The sequence below is a fragment of the Lutra lutra genome, chromosome 14, assembly GCF_902655055.1.
Source record: "Lutra lutra chromosome 14, mLutLut1.2, whole genome shotgun sequence".
NCBI classification, from domain to species: domain Eukaryota; kingdom Metazoa; phylum Chordata; class Mammalia; order Carnivora; family Mustelidae; genus Lutra; species Lutra lutra.
In genome coordinates, this window is record NC_062291.1 from 70992179 (window position 1) to 71014969 (window position 22791).

At 44.6% G+C, this 22791-nt stretch overlaps 1 protein-coding gene and 1 pseudogene across 2 annotated transcripts; one reads left to right on the forward strand and one right to left on the reverse strand.

Moving 5' to 3' along the window:
* Positions 1-963: 963 nt before the first annotated feature.
* TECTB (tectorin beta) lies at positions 964-19622 on the forward strand. 2 transcript variants are annotated; one of them, XM_047703612.1, is made up of 11 exons: positions 964-1016; positions 1173-1340; positions 2277-2467; positions 3731-3873; positions 3949-4051; positions 9789-9892; positions 10032-10115; positions 13703-13865; positions 15469-15541; positions 16715-16747; positions 17848-19622. In XM_047703612.1, exons 2-11 carry the CDS (start codon positions 1265-1267, stop codon positions 17895-17897), a joined length of 1020 nt encoding a protein of 339 aa, XP_047559568.1. In that variant the 5' UTR covers positions 964-1016; positions 1173-1264; the 3' UTR covers positions 17898-19622. The 2 variants fall into 2 exon arrangements, with proteins under 2 accessions (XP_047559568.1, XP_047559569.1); XM_047703613.1 differs by having other exon boundaries at positions 3979-4051.
* A 2903-nt stretch (positions 19623-22525) lies between these two features.
* LOC125084413 (guanylate cyclase 2G-like) overlaps positions 22526-22791 on the reverse strand; it is a 45378-nt pseudogene continuing 45112 nt past the window's right edge.

Below are 22791 nucleotides of genomic sequence, written 5' to 3' on the forward strand. Positions count from 1 at the left end.
CTTGCAAAAGGAGGGCACTTTCCAGTACTTTTTACGAAGGCTCTCCAAGGGCTTTACGCAGTGCCTTCCATTGATTGATAAGAGTCTGTTTCCTTCAAAAACAAAAATTAAAACAAACACTGATTCTTCATTCTTAAATTTCTGGGTGATTAAAAAAAAAACCCTCAGGTAATATATTCGGAAACTTCTCAGTTTTATCTGTTGTTTTTAGGGAGATCTTGTTTGGTGACTGAGGATTGAATCATAAGATTACCTTTCTAAATTCCTTCTTGCAATATCACTGCTCTGAGGACTAACAAAGCTTCAAAAGCCTGGAGATCTAAATTATAAAGTTGGATTCAGGATGACGTTTTAAAGAAATGCCAGGATGACAGTCTAGTTCAGAGTTTACTAAAAAAATATGTGTTGGCAGGGTGGCGGGGGGATCCCTTAACATGTTTGCATTAATACAAACAACCTATTTTTTGTTTGAGTAGCAATTGTAACACTGTCCAACTTGGGTCCTCTTTCATTTAAAGTTTAGATAGCCTCCATAAAAAACTAAGAATGCAAGAATTAAAGCCAAGAAACCAAGACATAAAAAAGGAAAATCGTCTTTTAGAAGGGTGCAGAAATTAGTTGGCCTCCAATCAAAGTTATTTTTTGTAAGAGGGGGAAAAATTCACCTTTTTATTCCAATCCTGTTTGAAGCAGTTAAAAACAACAACAACAACAACAACAACAAAAATGGTTTTTCCAACTCTGTAAAGTAAAAGGAACTAGATTCAAGTGGCTGAACCTGAGCGTCCCATCGGATTACTACGCAAGGTTTCCCTTTACTTCCCCCCACAGTGGGCAATGCATGTCCATTGTGATTTATCTGGAGCTGGTTTCTTTTACACCCTCAGCTGATATAAAGTCGAGCTAGGACTGAGGCTGGAGTTTTAGGGAGCACCTGGGAGGCAGCCTCTACAATCCGGAGAGAATGAAACAGTCGGAAACATGAGCAACGGCATGTGTCACGGACGTTCCCAGTGGTAGGAACACCACTTTTTGCCTCTCAGCACAGACAAGGAACCATTAAGAAAGGGGGACAGAATTATGGATCTCCCTTGAAAATTTCCCCCAAGATTATGTGTGCTGCTTTGTTTTCACCCTAGATTTTTAACTTTTCGCTCCTGTTTCTGACCTAGAATGACCCAGGCTCGGGCTCTCTGGCAGGATTGTGAAGATTTGGCCAGCTTGGTTTCAAGGCCAACTGGCAAAGAGCAAGTTCTGAGAAGCGATGGTGATGAGGGCCTTTGTCCTGTTGGCTGTCTTTGTGGAAGCCTCTGCGAGATCTTGCACTCCAAATAAAGCAGGTATGCCCTGGGGCTAGCCCATCTTTCCCTAAAGGGAAGTTTCCAGGAGACTGTCTTTGCAAAGTTCAGAGCTCTGTGCTTCTCTTGCTATCAAAATGCAGTATCAGTACCCTAACCAGGTAGATGCAGTTAAGCACGCCAGTGCCAACCAGACTTTTCCCATAGGAAATAACAGTGCATTGGAGAAACTTGAGACTTTTAAAATTATAGAATCCTAGAGAGATGAATGGATAGATAGATACATAAATAGATATGAAAATATTTATTTTTAACAAATAAATATATTACAATAATTTAATAAATACATAATCTATTTCCTTTTTGACTTATTGAATCTATGTCCTGTGCATGAAATGGACATTTTAAAAAATTTTTTAAATTATGTGCTCACTTCCATAAGCACAGAAATTTGTATCTATTTCTAAATTTATCTATATTTCTTTTTTTTTTTGAGATTTTATTTATTTACTTGACAGACAGAGATCACAAGTAGGCAGAGAGAGAGGAGGAAGCAGGCTACCTGCTGTGCGGAGAGCCTGATGAGGGTTGATTCCAGGACCCTGAGACCATGACCTGAGCCAAAGGCAAAGGCTTTAACCCACTGAGCCACCCAGATGCCCCAGAATTTATCTGTATTTCTAATCTGTTCAATCTGGTTTAACAAATTTATTCCTTAAAATAGATTAAAGCTGAAAAGTGGACCAGTTTTGAGTACATATTAAGTATTGTGCAGATATCACATGATGTAGCAGAAACTAGAAAACTTCAGTGACTGAGGTTTGGGGAAAACAGTCATCATGGTTCATGAAGAATAGCAAGGAAAGTGTTTTTAACCAACTGCTTTGCATGTTCAGGTGTGGCTAGAACCCACTGTCCTTTATGAATATTAATATGATTACCATACCTGATTTCAAACCATTTGTATCCTTTTCCTAGATGTCATTCTTGTGTTTTGTTATCCCAAAACCATCATCACCAAAATCCCCGAGTGTCCCTATGGCTGGGAAGTGCATCAGCTGGCCCTCGGGGGACTGTGTTACAATGGGGTCCATGAAGGGGGTTACTATCAATTTGTGATCCCGGATTTGTCACCTAAAAACAAGTCTTACTGTGGAACCCAGTCCGAGGTAAGTCTAAGCCACACAATGAAGAGTTGTTAGGATCATGCAATTGGGGTCCCAAAATAAGATGTCTGCTGTCTACCCTTAAAAGGATTCAGAATTCACCAATTTCCTTTTAAGAGCCAATCCTAACTCTTACTTCCTGGAATGTTAGTGTTACTTAAATTCTTCTTCTCTGCCTAGTTTAAGTGACTCTTTGGATTCGAATTTTATTCTCCTAATTCGTTGCCTGAGTGAACTAAGCCACCTTTGGTGAGTAGAACAATACACATTTCCTACCTCCACCTTGCTCTGAATTCTGAGCATGTGCTCACAAGCTACCATCCTTCCTGGTTGGATGGTGGGACATCCTTGGCTCAAGACTTTGAAGTAGTTGGAAAGGTACTTTACAGGAATAACCAAAGTATAATATAATTTATAATTGAGTCTTGTGAAGTACCTGGGACAGATAATCAAAATTAGAAGGAACCACATGCAACCTCTTGCTGAATATCCTTATAGGTCAGAGGAGACGTCGGAGACCTTCCAATAAAGTCAAAGTTGGGGACCACAGGACCAGTAGGAGTGTAGTCACAAAGGGAGTCTTCTCCACTGCTGACCTCTAGCATTCCTACTACCTTGACCTTGACTGCAGAAGACGTAGGGTCTCAGAAAATGACAGCAGACAGTACCCAAGGCCACCTCCTCTTCCTAAAGGCCCCATGAGGACTCAGTGGTTTAGAGAGTCATGGACATGATTCACAGAAACATCATGTCTTTGAGTATCCTGGAAGAGTGAACTAGAAATCTTCTGCGTGGTCTTAGGCAGGTCACCTCTCCCATAGATGTTCAAGATCCCTTACAACTCCAATATTCTGTGATCTGGGAGTTCAACAAGCCAGAGGAAAAAGCCACAGAAATAGTGTTCATTATTGGAAGAGGGAAAGAACAAATAATGACATGTTCTAGACATGGGAGATAGGCGAAGGCAGTCATGTAAGATTATTTGGATGGGGGAAGTGGATAAAAAGTTGATGCTGGGAAACAGAGATTCTTTAGCCTATTCTTTTTGGTTAGAAGCCCAATACAGATCTCTTGTAAGTGTGTAACATTCAACCCAGATTATTTTAAACAATCTTAGTCAAACATACTCAAGAACTCTTTGCAGAAATTCTCAGCTCACCATTGACGTCTCCCCATAGGTCTGACCATCTTTGATCACTTTTCCCAGGACCCTCCTTCTCATCATGGGGTCCAGAGCCACCATAACTGCCTTCTTCCTCTCTCTAGTACAAGCCCCCCATCTACCACTTCTATAGCCACATCGTTTCCAATGACAGCACAGTGATTGTAAAGAACCAGCCCGTGAACTACTCCTTCTCCTGCACCTACCACTCCACCTATTTGGTGAACCAGGCTGCCTTTGACCAAAGGTAAGTTGCTCTGAGAGTGGAGGGCTGGCTGCCTTGTGTGTGTTCTGCAGTCCCTGTCAATCAGGCATGTTTCAGTCCTTATGCAAAATTCTCTCCCCTTTTCAGAGTGGCCACTGTTCACGTGAAGAATGGGAGCATGGGCACATTTGAAAGCCAGTTGTCTCTCAACTTCTATACTGTAAGTGGTCTCCAGGATCTCATTAGTGCCCTGTGGTCTTTTCAGGAGATGACGGGAGGCTTCCTTGGGGTTTGCTCTTCCCTAAGCTCTCTGCAGAGCCCCATTCTTGAATTCAAATTAAGACATAAGCTTCAGTCTAGTTTTAAACCTCTTCAAAGACTAGATGCCACAGGAGGGTTGAGTCATAGACTGGGTAGAGGAGCCATAAAAGGGCCACAGAGATATAAAGTGCACGTTCCCATCTCATGATACAACTGAGGCAAGAGCAATCCTCTGAGTCATCAGAAGTCAAGAGGCAGTAAGACAGCCAGTGTCTAACTCTTAAACCATCTTAGTGTCCATTGCAACCTGCTCTGGAGAGTGGTACTAGAATCTAGCTTCTGTTAAAGCATCATTGAAGTTAAAGGCACACTTTGGTCTCTCAAAATAAAACTAAATAAGCCACAGCCATTAGCCCAGCTGCCCTCCTGTCTAGAAGGGGTGTTAGGTTTTTTAAACCTGCAGCTTCCAACGAAGAGGCATACTTACAGTGACGGTCCAGCTGGCTAGAGGAAGACGCAGGCAGAAATAGAAACTTTTACAAAGAACATTAGAACTGGGAGACATCCTTAGAAGCCATCGTGCCCAATGCATTCATTTCACAAAAGAAAGGACTCTATTACCTGGAACTCCACTGGCCTTGAACTCTTTGAACTTGCTTTACCTGCTCCCTAGAAGCTACCAATCCAGGTGAACTCAGAAGGTGAGAGATCCTCTAGAAGGAATCCCAGAGTCACCAGGTCCATTTTACAGTCAAGGATCTACAGCACAGAAGGAGGAAATGGTGTGCCCATGACCCCACAGGTAGTGTGGAGCAGTGCCCAGTCTAACATATGGATCTCTTAGCCCTGCTCTCTGAGCCTTACTTCCTATGAAGGGGATGGAGCTTGGGTTTCATGATCCTTCTTTTGCACTGGCCCCATTTAAGGCTCTGTGTTAAATTTCATATTCAAAATTTTTATTCTTTTTTTTTAAAGGACTCTCTAAATTATACAAGAGTTAAGGTCCCAAAGAACCTAGGTTGGACCCTGACCACACACGGCTAGTGATTAATTCCAGAGAAAAGGAATCTCTTAGAACTCCTGGGCCTATAATCAGGAGGGTGAATGCAGTGAGGAGCAGCAGGGGGATTAAAAGATGACAACATCATTGCAGTAACTGCTGAAGGTTGTCCAGAGAGAAAAACGGACTCACTCATCAACAACAGTCTCAGGGGACATCACGGCGATGGCCGGTCTTTACTACTGAGCCCCTGTCCAGATATGCATGATTGTTACTTTAACCAGATAAAATCATAGATATGATCCTATGAAGATTTTATGACAGCTGGCAATAGAGAGGCATGAGGGTTCTCAAAAATCATCACCTACCATCTGCCATGTTGGGCTAAGTTTCGGAAATATATATCAAATCTTAGCGTTGGAAGGAATCTGTTCTTTTTTAAGAAGACAAGCAAACAAAAAGAGGTGTAGCCTCATCATCTCCCAGATCATCCTCTGGGCTGGATAGACAGAATTACCAGGACACTTTCTTGAGCTGTTCTAGAAATGAGGCTAAGGCGTCCCCTGGGGCCCATCAAGACCCTTACAGGACAAACAGGTCTCAACAAAGAGGGGGTCTGATGTTGCAACAGAAACTTTTGTACTGATTAATATTCCTACCATGGGCTTGGTTTCCTAGGCCTGACCCGTGTGGCTGGTATTTTTCTTCTCCTCCCTTCTTCCGCTCTGAGAGCATTCTTGTGTGTCTCTGAAGCAACAGCTGCCCCCTGCATACATTTCCATCAAATTACCAGAGACAGAGCTGTGCCCTCGATTGGACAAAGGAATCAATGCACAGCTAATTGCTTAGGATTCCAAGAGCTCCGAGTGTTGGGCTCCAAAAACACCAGTTCTACTCAACGTGCTTCCTCTCTTCTCCCTCTACCCCCTCCCACTCAGTCCTGCCAACAGCCCATAGTTGATATTCCTGGCGAGAAGTCGGGAATTGACTTTATTTTGGCCCCTAATCCAAAATAAAGGAAGGTAGTCAGCCTGCAGAAGTGGACTAGCAGTGTGCTTAAGAAAATAGTCTGCCGTTGGCCCACTGGTTTAAGGTCTACTTTTGCCATTTACTAGTTGTGTGATCTTGGGTAAGTTAGTTAACCCCTTTGGGCCTTCATCTATTCATTTGTTAAATAAAAATAATAATAGCACTTATCCCATATGTTTATTAAGAGGATTAAATAAAATTATTTTTATGAAGCATTTACCATACTACCTGGTACAATGTATGTGCCTGCAAAAGTAGACTAACTCATGGTCACAGCCTTTGGCCCCATATAAAGTGAAAACTCTGAGAGTTCCTGGCACCAGCAGTTACCATTATAGTGTTGTTACCTTTACACCGTCAATGTCAGTGTGGGATTGGGTTGACTTTTATGCAATCAAAATAGTATTGACCATTCTTCTTAGTTAGACAGAGACCCGGGGAAAGACTTGGGATAGAACAAATGCAAGCAATAGAGTCCAAATTCATAGGCTTCCAAAGTCAGAACAATCTTCAGAGGTGATCAACCTTGTTCCTTCCACCCAATGTCCAAAGCTCTTCTGCAAGATTGCTAAAGAGTGGGCTCCCTACCTTTCCCAAGGACAAGGGCAAGTTGACCTTTCCCCTTTTCGATCAGCATGTGAAATCTGATATCCGGAACTATAGCCCATTGGTCATTGTTCTGTCTTCTGAAATAATACTGAGTCATGCTGTTGCTGATGGCCCTTCAACTATCTCAAACTTATCTTCCCCAACATCTCCCCACCACTGGTGCTCCATCATCCTACTCCCTCCTCTCTGGGGACTATCCAGTTGGCCACTGCCCCACTACAAAGCAAAGCCCAGACCTGAAATGTTATATTCTAGACCCTTTCAGACTTCTGCAGGGCACAGTGGGTCAGGGGTGACCTTCTTAGTTCTGAAAGACTCTAGGAAGATGTTCCAGAATTATATTAGCTTCGTGCCGCTCTCTTTCATTTCTGTCTCACATTGAGCTTATAAGCAACAACAGCTCCCAGATCTTGCCCACATGAACAGCTGTTAAAACAGATGTATTCATCCTAACCGTGTCAATGGACCATTGTGATTCAGTCTTTCCATCAAGTGAAGGGACTGGAAGGCTTGATTTTTCAAGGTGTTCTTCCCTCTTGTTCCACAAATGAGTAGTTTATGTGGTGTTTCTATGTTTCCAGGAATGCCAAAACAAATGATACAGGTATTATAGGATAAAGATATCTGGAAATGGGCCCCTAACCATGTTATAAAGAAAGTAGGAGATCATGCTGAGAAAAGAATTGCCTTAGCTATAAGGTGAGAAGTGGAGAAACGGACCATTAAAAGTGTTTGTTCCAGAAATGGAATTAACAGTACAGATTCTCCTCTCCACTTTGTAACAGAATCACACAAGTTCCTCTGCAAGTAGAGGCATTATTCCAATATTCTACTACCCCATGGGCTGGTTCCTGGGAGATGGGGCTGGGAGAAGCACCTGTGGCTAGGTTGGGGGACTGCACTGTGGTCCCCAGGTTAGGTCCCACATTTGTTAACAGTCTTGGGAAATATGACTAGTCTCAGAAAGTAATCATAAACAGTAACAACCATTGTAAATCTGCCACTCTCACTGTATGGTAAGCTAGTAAATCACTGATGGTTAAGAACATTATTGTTTAATTATTGCAACCATTTAAGGGGTACAGAGGTCGGCCGACAGGAAGAAAAGAACTGACTTCTGAGTGACTGACTTAGGGAGCCCTAGCTGGACCCAAAATCAGGAAAAAATACAAGAGCCACTAGAAGGTGATTCTGAGGCCTCTCAGCAAATGCCCTAAATTAGATGAAAAGGGGCTAAAGTCCATTGCAACTAGATACCCCTGCTGACTCTGTTTACTCATTGTAGTTCTGCAAATCTCTAAGTCCATGAAACTCAATCTTTTAACTAGCATCCTGGTTTAAGCTTTATGCTTCTATTACATAAAATCACCATCATAAAAACATTTCTGCAAGGTTGATGAAGGCAAAGATTACTTCCATTTTGCAGATGGGGAAACTGAGGACCAAACATCTGACTTGCCAGTAAGTTGGTGGTGGGAGCTAGGATTAGCCCAGCGACCTTGTCCTTCTGTCATGATGCTGTTGTCTCTGGAGGCTCAACTCAGAGAGTAGTGAAATGTTGTTACTAAAGTTGAGTGAAACTAAGACAATGAATGGAAAAATCAGCCTCCTTGGGTAGGTCCACTGGACATACTACTATATTGTAATAACTCCCCCAGAACTGCCTGATGAAGAGACGAAGTGAAGATCGCACACACCACACCAGGGACCAATGGCTGTTGCTCCTGTGTTTCAATCAGGGCCATACTCCCTTGGCACTTAGAGAGGCGACCACAGTCTTCTGGATCCATCCCCACAGCCTCTCCCACTTCACAGCCTACCCCCCTCACTTCCGACCTTTCCCCCACCCCCTCTGCTCACTCAAGCTTCAGCATATTGGCCTCCTTGCTGTCCTGCTAGCTACACTGTCACCTGGGGCTTTTGCCTTAGCTGGAACATTCTTCCCCAGATGTCTGCATGCACTATAGGCACTATAGAAGCATTTCTTTTGTATCAGTACTTAGCCTGGAAACACAGGCTTCCTTGCTTCCTTCAAGTCTTGGCTCAAATGTCACAACCTTGATGAGAGCTCCTTAACTACAACTGTATTTAAACTTGCAGCTTGCCCTCCATGCACTTCCAATTTACCCTCCCCTCCTCTATACTTGTTTTTCTTTTCCTTTTTTTTTTAAAGATTTTATTTATTTATTTGACAGAGAGAGATCACAAGTAGGCAGAGAGGCAGACAGAGAGAGAGAGAGAGAGAGAGAAGCAGGCTCCCCGCTGAGCAAACCACCTGATGTGGGGCTCGATCCCAGGACCCTGAGATCATGACCTGAGCCAAAAGCAGCGGCTTAACCCACTGAGCCACCCAGGTGCCCCTGTTACAGTTTTTCTATATCATGTACTGTATTCTCTTCCAACATATTGTATAATTCATTTGTCTACTGTCTATTGTCTGCATCCCTTGCTGGAATGTCAGGTGGTTAGAGACAGAGATCTTTGCTTTGTTCCCAGCTATATCTCCAAATACTGGATATCCTGACACAGAGACTATCCCAATGTAGAGAGTGGTGCCTGACACACAGTAGGTGATCAGTTAGTTATCGCTGTTGCCTTTGTTGGTAACTGTACTGGAATCAGATCATACACTCTCTGACCCAGGCTGGAATCTGCTCAGGCAAACAGTGGAAGTGAGCAAGAGCTCAGCAGGGTTGTCTATGTTTTATCCCTATCCCCATGGGTGCTTAAGTAAAGCCCAGTGCTTCAGCATTCTTGGATTCTGCCTTTTTTCCATAAGCCAAATCTTGCTCCTGGCTGGCAGAGATGAAGACATAGAGTATGTGTCTCACTGTGACCAGCAAATCCAGAGATGGGATACCCTCATCCCTTCCAAGATGGCACCAGCATCCTAGGAAGTGTAGCTTCTCTAGTCCCTGAGGGTCTCTCGGTGGTGTCGCCCATGCCTCTGCCCTTGGCTATGTCCCCACCAGCAGCCCACCCCAGACCGTCTGCTCCTATCACACCCAGCTGCCCAGTCTGAGAGGTTGTAATGTCCAGTGTCAATTTCTTCCCAAAGAATGCCAAGTTCTCCACGAAGAAGGAAGCCCCTTTTGTCTTGGAGACATCCGAAATCGGTTCAGATCTGTTTGCGGGAGTAGAAGCCAAAGGGTTGAGTGTCAGGTAAGTATGTTTCCTCCCTGTTTATATTTTTAAAGCCAAAGAAGAGAAAAAAAGATCAGCCAAGAGACTTTTTAATTACCAGATGTTTCTAGGCATACAACTCTCTGGCTCAAGGTGATGCATTTTATTGCATTTCCAGGTTTAAAGTGGTTTTGAACAGCTGTTGGGCCACCCCGTCAGCCGATTTTATGTACCCCCTTCAATGGCAGCTAATCAACAAGGGGTGAGTACCACCCTCCAGAGCACGGTGCTGAGAAGTGGGGTAGATCTGGGGCCCCTTTGGCTTGGGATGGCTTGGGAAGAAGAGGTGAAGCCTGAGGGTCACATCTGTGACACCCTCTGTGCCTCCGGACTGAGCACTGATACTAGCAAATATTTATACAGAGCTATCTGGTACCAGGTACTCTTCTGAGAGCCTCACCATGTATTAACTCTTTTGCCTTACAAGAGGCAGCCATTATGACTACCCTCCCTATTTTCGAGGTGAGGAAACTGAGGCACAGGAGGGGTTAAGTAATGTCACTTACCTAGTGTGTGTATTTGTGGGGAAGTGAGTTCAAACCCAATTAATCTGACACCAGAACCCTGGTTAAGACCTAAATCAGACAGTCTGTATAAAAAGTTAAGCATGTAGTACCTAGTCAGTATCCAGTCATCTTAATTAACATCACTGTTTTTTGTTACTGATTCAGTAGATAATGGGATAATGGGGAGTTCTTAAAATTTTTGAGTAGAGGACAAAAGTATTGGGATTCTACAATAGAAAGACAATTCTGGAAGTCATCCATGGCATGAATTAGAAGCAATATATGGGGGGTGGAAAGACCAGATTAGAGGCCATGGCCTGAACTGAGGTGTAGCCAAGTGAATGGGAAGGTCATCCAAGGGAGGGAGAAGTGATCAAAATTTAGCAACCACTCAGATATGGGGTGGAGAGAAGGACAGGGCAAGAAGCCTGAGACATATGTGCCATCACAGTTATGGGTTGTAGAGGTGAGGAACTGTTTGGTGTTGGGCATTAGGGAAGAAGATTCTGGATAAGGTTTTGGAGTCTCCTTGAGTTCCGGGATGACATGGTGAGCTTGAGAGGACAGTTTTCTGGAAAACACCTAGAATTGTACTTTTGGAAAAGAGAGGACAGGTTGAGCTAGATTAGAGATGTGGGCATCAGACACACAATGAACAGTAAATGCAAAAGAGACCATTCCCCAAACCCAAATGGACCAGTGTGCTCGTGCTGCCACCAAAAGCCTTCAGAGCTAAGTAGACATTGGGGTTGGGGACAAAAATGATTAGATAACAAAGGCAGAGCCACCTTGGACCTTTAACTATTTATTATTACTTAACAAACACTTAACAGCACTTACAACATACCAGCGTGTTCTAGGTCAGTGCCTTACAAACACTAATTTCATCAAACCCCTATAAAGTAGGTAGTACTTTAGTAGTAGAAATCTGAGGTGTAAACAGGCTCAGAAACTTGCCCAGAGTCTAGAGCTACTCAGGAGATGAACGATTTGGGACTCAACTCAGGCAGCATTATTTCCTGAGAGATGTCGGTAGGACAGGCCAGCAGAACCACATGTAAGTAACCCAGCAAAGCTTCCTGCAGAGATGGTAGCTTCATTTGGACATCATACCTATCACAGAAGGATTCCTTTAGGTTCTCTTGACAATGGTGCAATCAAATGACTTCAGGGAGATTGTGAAATAAATTCGTGACCTATAGGGACCTGAAATTATGATCAGGCTCTGGGAAGCTCTCAGACAATGGCTACACAGGACAAATGCTCTGCCATACCATGGAAACCTCTCCCTGCAAATTGCTCTGGTACTGCTGCTTCCAACTGGCAGATGTGTAAGATGGCAGACAAAGGAATGCTTGTGGCTTTGTGGTGGTCTATTAACCACAACAGATTCTAGTGCATATAGGAATTTCCTAGGGTATCTGTTACACATGCAGGCACACAGCTGACCTACCCCATCAAAGGGTTCCTGGGCAAACCCCGAGAACCTACGTTGAAGCAGAGCCAAATTAAAGAAGTCCTCATCTAGTTTCATATTCTGCCTAGCTAAAATGGCCCCTTGAGGTTGGAGATACTTGCACAAAAACCAGTGAAAAGAGAGGAATGAGAAAGTCCACTCCCTTAATCTCCCAGATGCTTTGGGTTCACACTGGGCCCTTTTGGAGGAAAATCCAGTTTCCAAGAGCATACAGAGGGGTTAGAAGAGATGTATTATTAGGAATTTTGATCTTAAGTCAGGAAGAAGGCTCCTGTGGTGATGTCACAAGAGTCTCCCTTGGGCTTTCCACCATCCCAAGTTGTCTGTCACAGAGGGGCAAGTGCCACAGCCAGTGCCAAGAGGAAGCAGAGCCAAGACATCTAATAAGTCCGCCCAGGACTTGCCTCCTCCCGCCCCCAACAAAGCTCTGTTTACATTGTTTTCCATTGGCTGACACCATGCCTTGGACACTCCAGCTGCAAGGAGCTATTTTAAGGACTCAGGTCCTGAGTTCATACAAGGCTCTCAGGTTTATTCACCAAATGAGCCACCAAGGTCTTGTTTCACAACTCGGAAAATGCCTCCAGCTGTCATTGCTCAGAGGTCACCACAACCATGGCCAGGCTTCTGACCTTTGGTCCAGAATAAGGTATACCGTTCACTTCTCATTTTGTTACTAACTCATGGAGTTGACATTCCTTCAGTCCTACCTCTAACTTGCCCCCTGATGTCTGGTTCTGATGGAAGTGTGGAGGAGGGCACGTCTCAAGGGCTCTCAGATAGTGGGGTGGCTCTCTGGTGTGTGTATACTGGGTTGGATTGACAATGGAGTGCACTCTGGGAGGAGCATTAATTTTGGGGTCCTCTGTGGTGCTGTCCCCTGGTCTTAAGCTTTTGGACCCATAGACCTTCTTCCACAAAGGACAGAATCTGCTGATCCTTGCCACCTGCAGACAACACTCCCCAAAGTGCACGTGGGCCTTGCTGTACATTTGTGTCTGCTCCCAACACCTCGCTGAATGTCTGCCACTTCAGTAGGGAATGAGCGTGTGTTTGGTAAATGAAAAACATTATTTTCATCGTAAGTTATTACCTTTGGGACTTTGGGATTTTCCAAATGCTACATTCTCATAGAGAATTTGGAAACTATATAAAGATATAAGAAGAAAGCAGAAACCATCCATAATTCCACCACTCCATAGTAGCCAGTATTAACATTTAGATGGTATCCCTCCAGTCATTTTTTTTCTGTGCCTATATTAAAAACATGACCAAATTTTTACAAAGGTAAGTATACAATATAGAATTTAAATAGCACAACATAAATTCAAATTTCCCAGCGGCAAGCCCTCACAGTATACACAGAGAAGGGCGGAAAGTATGACTTGGCTCAGGTGGCTATGGTAGCATCTGGGAAGTGCTGTTCTCAGCACCAGTGTCTTTATCTTGTAGGTATACTGGGAGTCAGTCCCTGTCCCAATCCTTCAGATGACTTCATCTCTCAGGAAATTTCCCTTCTTTGAGATAGAGGTGTGGTGACTTACCTGGTGTGCCGCTTCTCCTAAGTCTCCCCCTTCCACCCCACTGTCCCCTGTCTATAGAATGAGAACCAGCACACCGCCCCATAGCTCCTCAACTTGACCTCATATCCTGAAGATAAGCGAGGTGCTGCCAGTCAAAGTGCTTTGTAAGGATAACGTGCTGTAGAGAAGCCCAGGGCCGTGTTGCTGTTGTCTGCCAATCTACCTCAGATTTTGCTAGAGTTCACAAAGTAATTTTCCCTCCTCCCTGCCCCATCTGCTCCAGCTGCCCCACGGATGAAACTGTCCTCATACACGAGAATGGGAAAGATCACAGGGCCACCTTCCAATTCAACGCTTTCCGGTTCCAGAACATCCCCAAACTCTCCAAGGTTTGGTTACACTGTGAGACATTCATCTGTGACAGTGAGAAGCTTTCCTGCCCAGTGGTGAGCCTCCTCTCTCCAGAATGAGAATGTGACCCGAGGTGGGGGTGGGGGGTGGTATTTGAGAAGATGTATTTTTAGCTTGGAATCGTAACCAGACCGGTTACGAGGAGTGTGCTGAGGGCATTCTGGAAGAAAGGTCACTGGGTGTAGGCGCAGACATTCGGGCTCTATCCGTCCTGCCACCAGCAAGCTACATGGTCTGGCACATGCCGCTTACTCTCTGGAGCCTGGTTTCCTCATCTCTAAAGACAGTGGTGATGTGATAAGTCACTGTGGCCCTTCTCTTTTCAGAGAGCCATATTAGGTAAAATGAGAACAGTACCAGGCATGGAAATGCTTTGAAAAAAGTTAAAAGCACAAGGAAAATTTAAAATGTTGGTAGTAGCAATAGGTACTGTTTGGAGTCAAAAGATGGATACTTTTAGCTCTTGCCCGGCCAGCTTAAGGGTCCATCCCTGTGACTTGAAACGAGCCAGAGAGATGCCACAGAAATTCCCAACACCCGTTATTGCTGAACTGACTTTGTGAGAGGAAGCCCTGGGCGGCGGGGCCCCAGGTTCACAGCCAAGTTCAGTGCAGCCCAGGCCAGAGGCCAGTTTCCCCTCTGCACCCCCCAAACTGAGAAGCTGTTACAGAATCTATCCATGGACATGCAGAGTGAGTCGCACGTGGGAGACAGGTTTCCACGACAGCCAGGCGTGAACCTGGTCCTTAGGACAGTGGTGCCACAGCGTGGTCCCCAACAGCTTCAGCATCACCTGGAAACTTGTTAGGGACGCAAACTGTCAGGCTCCCCAGACCTCCTGATTCAGAAATGCTGGGTGGGCCCAGAAATCTGTGCTGCAACAGCCCCTCCAGGTGATTCTGAGGCATGCTCGGACCTGAGAACCACTGCCTTCACCAAACAGTGATAAACCAAGAATGACTGTCTGCTCCGATCTGTCCGGGTTAGAGACCCCAGAGAGCAGGAACGCGGTGTTTCTCAAGAGAACACCTGCTCATGTAGCCTGCGGTAACCAACCGAAAAAAGAGAAAAAGATTATAATCTCTATTTCTACTCATTTGTTTTAGCCAGAAAATGGTCACACAGAAGCACGTAAAAAATGGGGAGGGAGCAGACAGATATCTTACAGGTGATGAAGGGATAATTAGCGGCCCTACATTTTAAAGAGAAAAGAAAATGAGCCAGAGCACAATTCTCAAGTGTCCGCTTCTCAAACTACTGTCAGGAGACTAACAGCAGGCAAAAGCCTCACTTCTTATCAGAAGAAACCAGGCCAATCCCTCCCACATCCAACAACCCCTCCCCCCGCCCGCCGCCCCCAGGATTTCTTCCAGTTTAAGGAGTTCCTAGAGTAAAGCTTTGTCCTTCTCCCAAGTTAGAGAAGGGATGAAGACAGCACTCTGGATAATACACAAATAAATAGACAGACAAATAAGGTAACCAAGATCTGTTGATTGGGGAATTTTGACTCTATCAAGTTTGCGACTTCTTTTTTTAATCTCTTGCCTTTCTCTCTTTTCTCTCCTGTGTGCATTTCTCATGCCCCCTCCCCCACTCTTCCGCCATCCCTGCCCCTCCCCCATGGCTGGGGCTCTTCAGACCTGTGACAAGAGGAAGCGCCTCCTCCGGGACCAGACAGGGGGCGTCCTGGTGGTGGAGCTCTCCCTCCGTAGTAAGCTTCTCTGTTTTCCGAAAGCCTGAGTTCCTGCGGGGCTGCGTTTACAGGCACAGCAGGTCGGAGCATTTTAACTGAATTGCCAAACCAGTTGTGCTTGTAGACACTACCTTCACCTGCGACTCAAGGTTTCCCACCTGATGGGGAGGGGGAGGGTGAGGGGGAAGCCATAGCTCAGGCCAAACCAAGAAGTTGAGGTTTGTTAACTACCCTGAAACTGTCTGTCTGCAGCCTAAATTCCAGTGCCCCCAAGGAATTAGGAAGTGCTGAACTTCCCGGCAGAGCAGGCAGCCAACTGTAATAGCGGACAACGAAATGTACTGGGAACGTCCAGTGCGAGTCAGCAAAACTCCATAGAGCACCCAGTGCTAGCCCTGGGCTGGGCTGGACCCTGGGCTTCAGAATTAAAGGAGACCACATGGCCCTTGTCTTCAAGAACTCATCACCTAGCAAGGAGTGAGCTGCTAAATGCCAAGGGCAAGGGAGGGGACGATCAGTGGGTGTGCAGGAGGTAGGGCGCTAAGGGAGTTCACGGCAAGGGGATTCACCCAAGTCCAGGGCCTAGGGAAGACTCACGTCGGTAATCTTGCTGTGTGACCTGAAGAGTGGTATGGCATGAAGGGTGATCAGGGCCTGTGGGAAGAAGGCTGGGGCCTTTAGTAGCTATACAATTTTTACTAGCTAAGAACAATTTTTACCTTCTTATGTGGTTGAAAAAAAAAAATCAAAAGAATCATAGTTCATATTTTATGGTATATCATAAAAATGATATGAAATCAAATTTCAGTTTTCTATAAAGTTTTATTGGAACACAGCCACGCGTGTTCATACAAGGTGCTGTCTCCAGATGCTTTCACCCTATGGAGACAGTGTCAAGTAGTTCCAATAGGGACCAAATAGTTCCATAGGGCCCATAGCTGAAATACTTATTATCTGGCCCCTTCCAGAAAGTTTACGAACCCCTGCCTTAGAAAGCCAAGGAGAAAATGGTTTTCTTCTTCTTTCAAAGAAGCATTGGTGAACCCCGCTATAAACTTTGTCTTAAAGGCAATGAGGGGCTATTGGTTTAATCGGGAGAGCACGTGGTCAGGTCTGTATTTTGGAAACACATACCTGAGGCTCCTTCCTTGATCTTAAACCTTCAGTTTTCTCTCTCTTTACTCATTACAGGCAGGGGATCCTCCCGTCTCTATAGCTTCTCAGGTAAGGAAAAGAGGCACCTCCGGGAAGGGTCATGGGGCAATGCCTTTAAAAGGTAGATGTGTGTTTTAAAAGAAGCTTAGCTTTGGCCCCAGCAAAACCTTGAGGAATTGAAAGCTGCTCTTTAAAGCACACCTGAGTGGGACAGAAGGCGGTAGAGGTAGACTGATGTCTCTCCAGCCAGCTCCTGAGCTCTGCAGGAAGGGTGCATCTGGAGACAGATTGGACGAAGCAGGATTGGGTCCCACCTCTCTGCAAAAAGCATCACCAGGGGGCTTTGCTTGGGTTCCTGCATTTAGAGAATGTGATTTTCAATGATACATTTTTTTCAACAAATATCTCTGAGTCCTTGCTATGACTCTGCCCCTCATTCACTAAATGACCTTGGGCAATGAACTTACCCTTTCACTCCCCAGTCTCCTCTAAGAAATTGGGCAAATAATGGCTCCTATCATACATGGCTGCTCTATGGATTAAACGTTACAACCAAGGGCACCAAAGAATGCCCTGCATAGAGCAAATATCAGTAAGATGAGCCATCATTACTCTTCTAGGCACTGGAGCTCCTACAGAGGGAGATGGTCAAGGCCTCTGCCCTTCCCTGTAGTATTGGAGTGGGGGTAGAGGAATGATTTAGATAGTGGCCAGAGAAGCCTCTCAGAAGAAGAAACATTTCAACTAAGACCCAAGACCTTACCGAGTGATGAGGAGAACAAACTATGGGAGGAGATGGGGTAAGACAGTTCTATTGATTAATAAACTCACAGATGGAGACTTTGCTCTCACGGTTACAGGAAGTACATAAACCAACTTTTTAAGACTCTAATCCCAGATCTTCATTTCTAAAGAAGTCCCATAGCAAAGCCCTAAGGTAAAACGTGCCATCACTGTGTTGCCCGTGTTCAGACGAGGAAGAGGGCTAGGAACTGACAAAACCAAGGGGCAGAAACCCCAAAAGATAAATGGATTTTATATAAAATGTGCAGAGTTTTATGAAAACCCACTTAATGCTTCTGGTTGACTCTTTTGTCGAGTTAACCTCTTGTTGCCTTGTCGTTGCTCCACGTCAAGTGTTTCTATCTGCTCTCCTATCTGATTCACAGATGTCCTCTATCACCTCATCGTCATGCTGGGGATTTGTGTCGTGTTGTAGGAAATCGCCAGGCAGCCAGCAGCATCTCCTCCACCCAATATCACCTCCTGTGTCCGTGACAAACTTTTATCATGCTGCCAGCAAGAACCAACAGAAGAGCATACTGTTGGGAAGCAGAGAATAGTGCTTTGCCAATTACGTGTTCCAGTGATTTTTGTGAATTTCAGTGATTGCCTCGGGTGCCCCACTTCCTCCTGGGACTTCCTGCGGCTCTGAGATCCTGCAGTTCCTCTCCTGCGGCTGGCGGAGGAGTCTCCTTTCCCCCAAGCTCAAGGCAGGGCTGCAGTGGACTCCTTTGAAAGCGATTCTAATTTTAAAAGACTAGCACACCCAACCAAGTGCAGCTGAGCATTGAGGAGAATGTAGGGCATAACCGCAAAGTCAGTGCTATGTACAGAATGAACAGGAATAGCCAACTTTGCCAAGGGGGGGGCCTTTGTCATTGATGCCCTGCGATGCTTATTTAAGAACCAGGGCTGAGCCACCAGGCAGGGGTTCCGATCTTTCAAATGATAATGCAGGAATCAGACTGGAATATAATACTCAAACCTGAGTGTTAGAAAGGAAAACAATTCTTGAGAGGCCACCAGGGCAAACCCAATTTGTTTTTAGTATAGTGTTTCTTAAATAAGTATAAACATTATATAGATATTAACTTGTTTTTATAGCTGATAGAGATTTCAAAAATCAAAAGAAAATGAACGATTAAATAGGACTAAGAAGGATAAAACCCACATTAACAGAAATTTGACATCATGATGTGGCATTGCCTAAATGAAACCACTGCTGGCACATGACGCTGGAGTGACATCTGTGACATGTCCACTGAAATTTGTCAACCCAATCCTACTCTACATCTTGTGATGCTCAATGCTCTCGCAATTTTTTTTCTATTTGATCTAAGAAATCGTCATCTGTGTGGAATCGTCTGACCTTATTTAGTCTTTAACAGTCAAGCATGTATCTATCTGTTTTTGTCTCATTGATTTATGATCATTAGAATGGAACCTACCAAAAAAATCAGAAACACAACTGCAAAAAAGGTCAGTGGCATCGCATGGCACCACACCCTGAGGCCAGCCCCAGCCCAGGGATTAAGAATGCATGGATGTTAATGATTTACAGGGCCAACAAAATAAAAACTGATGAGCCAACCCTCATAGACCCTTGGGCAAGTCCCAAGAATGCACTGTCAACACCAGAAGCTAGAATGGGACAGGAAAAGCCAGAGCTCTCACTTTTTTTCTTAGTCCTGTACAGACTTAATTAGTGGGTTTTTACTTTGAAAACCCATCAGTGTGTCTCTCTGTGGCTAATGTATTTGAGAAGTTTTGAGATGTGTAGTTGGGTGGGTCTTTTAGAACTGTGCTGAGGAACTCAGAAATCCAGCTAGTTCCCAAATTTCTGGAAACATGGAATACACGTTTGTTTAGCAACAGACTAGATTCAAATGACTCAGCGGCGTCTAAACTGTTCTCAAAGCTGGAGCTCCAGCCGGTTTGGGATTTCTTCTTCTTATAAATTCAGAATTTTTATAACAAGGAAGGACTGAAGACATTTTATTGGTTCTAGTCAAAAACTCTTAGTCTATTTAGAGCCATGATCAAATCTTTGGCTGTCAGAGTAAAACAATGTTGTATTAGTTTTGCTTTATTTTATCATATTGTTTAATGATCTTGTATCTCCAATTGGTGCTTTAGGATAAATAAAATACCTTAAAATAGATAACCTGTGATTACAGCTTATGGTGCTACTCTATCATATTAATAGCCAATTCCTCTACCCTCCCACGGGTTCCTACAGCTAGAACTTCTTCGACTCACACACATACCACAGACATTCCATCGTTCTATCCGATATTTACTTTCCAAAACTTCCAGCATTCGCTTTCCAACACAAGGAGACAATTCCATCCGTATGATCTCCCCATCTCTAACACCCTAACACCAGCCACCAGCAATCAAATGTGTTTCAACCTCAGGTGAGCTAAAGCCCCTTCATGTCTTCTAATTTCTCTACCAAGGAATTAAGAGGAAACACTCAAAATAATCTCTGTTATAACTTCTCATGAGTCTTAAGCATAAAACATGTTTAGAGAACAAGGAAAGAGTAGATAAGTCCCTTAGGTATCCTTGGCTGACATAGAAAAAACACCAGACATAGATTTTAAGAAGTTAATCTTATCAAATTCCTGCTTATGATCCTTAAAGACTCCCTCTCTTAAAACTTGAGTAATATATAGAAAAAAATATATACAGACATGCATGTATCCTGAGTATATATACCCATCTAAGTCTCTACCTATTGATCTATCAATCAATAGATATGTATTTAGATACAGAGATTTCTCTGTGTGTATATGCATGTAGATACATATACATGTATATATGTACACATGTGAATGGACGTGTATGCACACATGTGGGTATGTTTTATGTGTTTGTGTGTGTATGGATGCCAAATGTTTATTATGTCCAATGAAGAAGGCAGAAGTAACAAAGTCTTTATTATCTAACTTCTATAAGCATGTGAGCTAGAGTTGAAAGGAAATAAACACACACACTCCATACTGACACAAAGATGGGATGATAATAGACAATCACTATATCCCATCCCGTCCCTACATCAGTGTACCATTGCCTAATGCCTTTTAGATGCAACAACGTTGGACTGCTTTGTTACCTCTGCACTTTCGTGCACACTTCTATAAGCCCTTAATATATTGCAGTACTACTGGTATGCTACTTCTCTTCAACTAATCTGAGAGCTAAACATCAAGGAACGTTTCATATTCTCATTTCCCTGGTGTGGTACCTGGCACAGTGTAAGTGCTCAGTAAATGCTTTTTGAATTAATGAACTGTCATATGGATGGATGGGTGGATGGATGGATGGATGGATGGATGGATGGATGGATGGTTAGGGTATGGCCTATCTCTCTGGATGGATAGGGTATGGCCTCTCTCTCTGAAAGGCCTCAGAGCAGAGGTTGTTCTGTTCCCTTCCATGGGAGAAGAAAGTGTTTGGAATCCAGGCACTCTACTCCCAAACAAGGGAAGAAGTTCTGAAGTATAAGAAGGTAAGTGTTGTCCCGTTGTCTCCATGCTGAGGTGGCAGCAGAAGCGCCCCTGTCCCTCTCAGGTAAATGCCTCCTTTTGACTAACGCTGTCAAGCCTTGGTGCTAAAGGCCTATGGGGAGGAGCAGAGAACTACCACAATAAAAATGGAATCATGTCAACAGAAAATGGAGTCTGTGAAAGTCCTTGAGTTGAGTTGCCCACCTCTGGGCAGAACAAAACTGCTGCGAAAGGAAACACACAGTAGCTCCACGGAGACGGGGCTGTCCGTAAAGCGCACCTCTCGGCCCCCTATTTAGCGGGCCTCTTCCTGAAGAAAGGCAAGAATTCCACCAAACCTTCCGTAAGATTTGATATTAAAGGCTCTCAACTCACCAAAATTATTTTCCTCTACAGAGTTCAAAAATATCTCTACAAAGGCGGGTCACAGGTCAAGTAAAAAGGAAACGTCCCCGATCTCAGTGGTTTTCACTCCTTCAGTCTTAGGAAGTTCACCAGGAAGGGGTCTCAAGCACCATACATTGTCCAAGCTGCTCTCCCATATTCAGGAGCCGCCACGAGGAAGATAATCGGGATGTAAGGAGCCGCAAGGGATTTAAAAAAAAAAAAGAAATAGTGCAAAGTGCATTAGTGGTTTAGTGGTTTAGTCAGTCTGCTACAAGAACCACTGACAGACACGGCGGCACCCTATTCTCTGTGTGAAGGGGGAGATGTTCATAGCAGAACGGATGGGTTCCTCTTCATCTGCTGGAGGTTGGAAAAAATTAAGCACTTCATATATCAATGAAATATTCCACTTAAACTTGATTGAAAGCAAAGCCTATCTTTGATCCTCTGCTTTGGATAGGAAAGAAATTAAGCAATAAATCGAGAGTGGGACATTTCCGTTTGGAAACTGCAGCACTCACAGGAAGTCAGAGCTCAGGACCAGGCCTTCCAGAGACCGGCTGCCCTAACCGGTCTACCTGATCAGGAATGGCCTGATCCTGTTGGACCGCTCGCGGACTGCTCACACCTTCCATAGCGCTTTATCCCCGGAAAACATTCCTGAGATGCCTTCTGATAACTAAAGGTTAGGGAGCAGGACCTGGTTAAAGACCATGGGGCCGGGGGGAGGGGGGTGCCAGCAGCCCCCGCAGCCCCAGTTTTTGTTCTCCAGCTTTTCTCTCTCCCAGAATGAAATTGGGTTCACCGCAAATTCACAAGCTAGTGGGCCGGAAATATCTGGGAGCTAGGGCAAGTTCACTGGCAGGTCTGGGAGCAACAGCCCAGCCCTGGTCCCCCAGAAATGAGTTCACCCTATTTGCTCATCCCAACTCCACAGAGCTCTGGGGCAGGAAGAGGAGGCCCGCTAGATAGCTCCCCCTACTGGTAGATTAACTCAGTACCCCACATCTACATCCCCTGAATGGGGTATTTAACGTGGTATCTAACCCAATGGTCCTCAGACTTTCATGGGACCCCACAAGCATCTTTAAAGAAAACACCTCAGTAGCTCTCCAGGACTTTAGCTTTTTCCTCAGTAAATTCAGGGATTGGAAGAATGATTCAATCAAAAACTTGTTTGTTCTCCTTTGCCCTGTGGGAGGCAAAGGAAAGTCACAGAGGAGGAAAGGCTGCCCGTGAAGCGAGTGAGCCCTCCGAACAGACAACTCGGTCTCCCTTGCTTGTTGACTGAAAATGTTGTTCTTAGCCAAGGTGCAAGTAGGCAGGAGAAGCCTCAGGGAAGGAAAGGCCTCATTACAGATGAAATGTTGATTTCCTTGGGCTTTGCTGATAAGCTTCAAAGACTAGTTAGCCATGGCCTCGGGGGTGAGG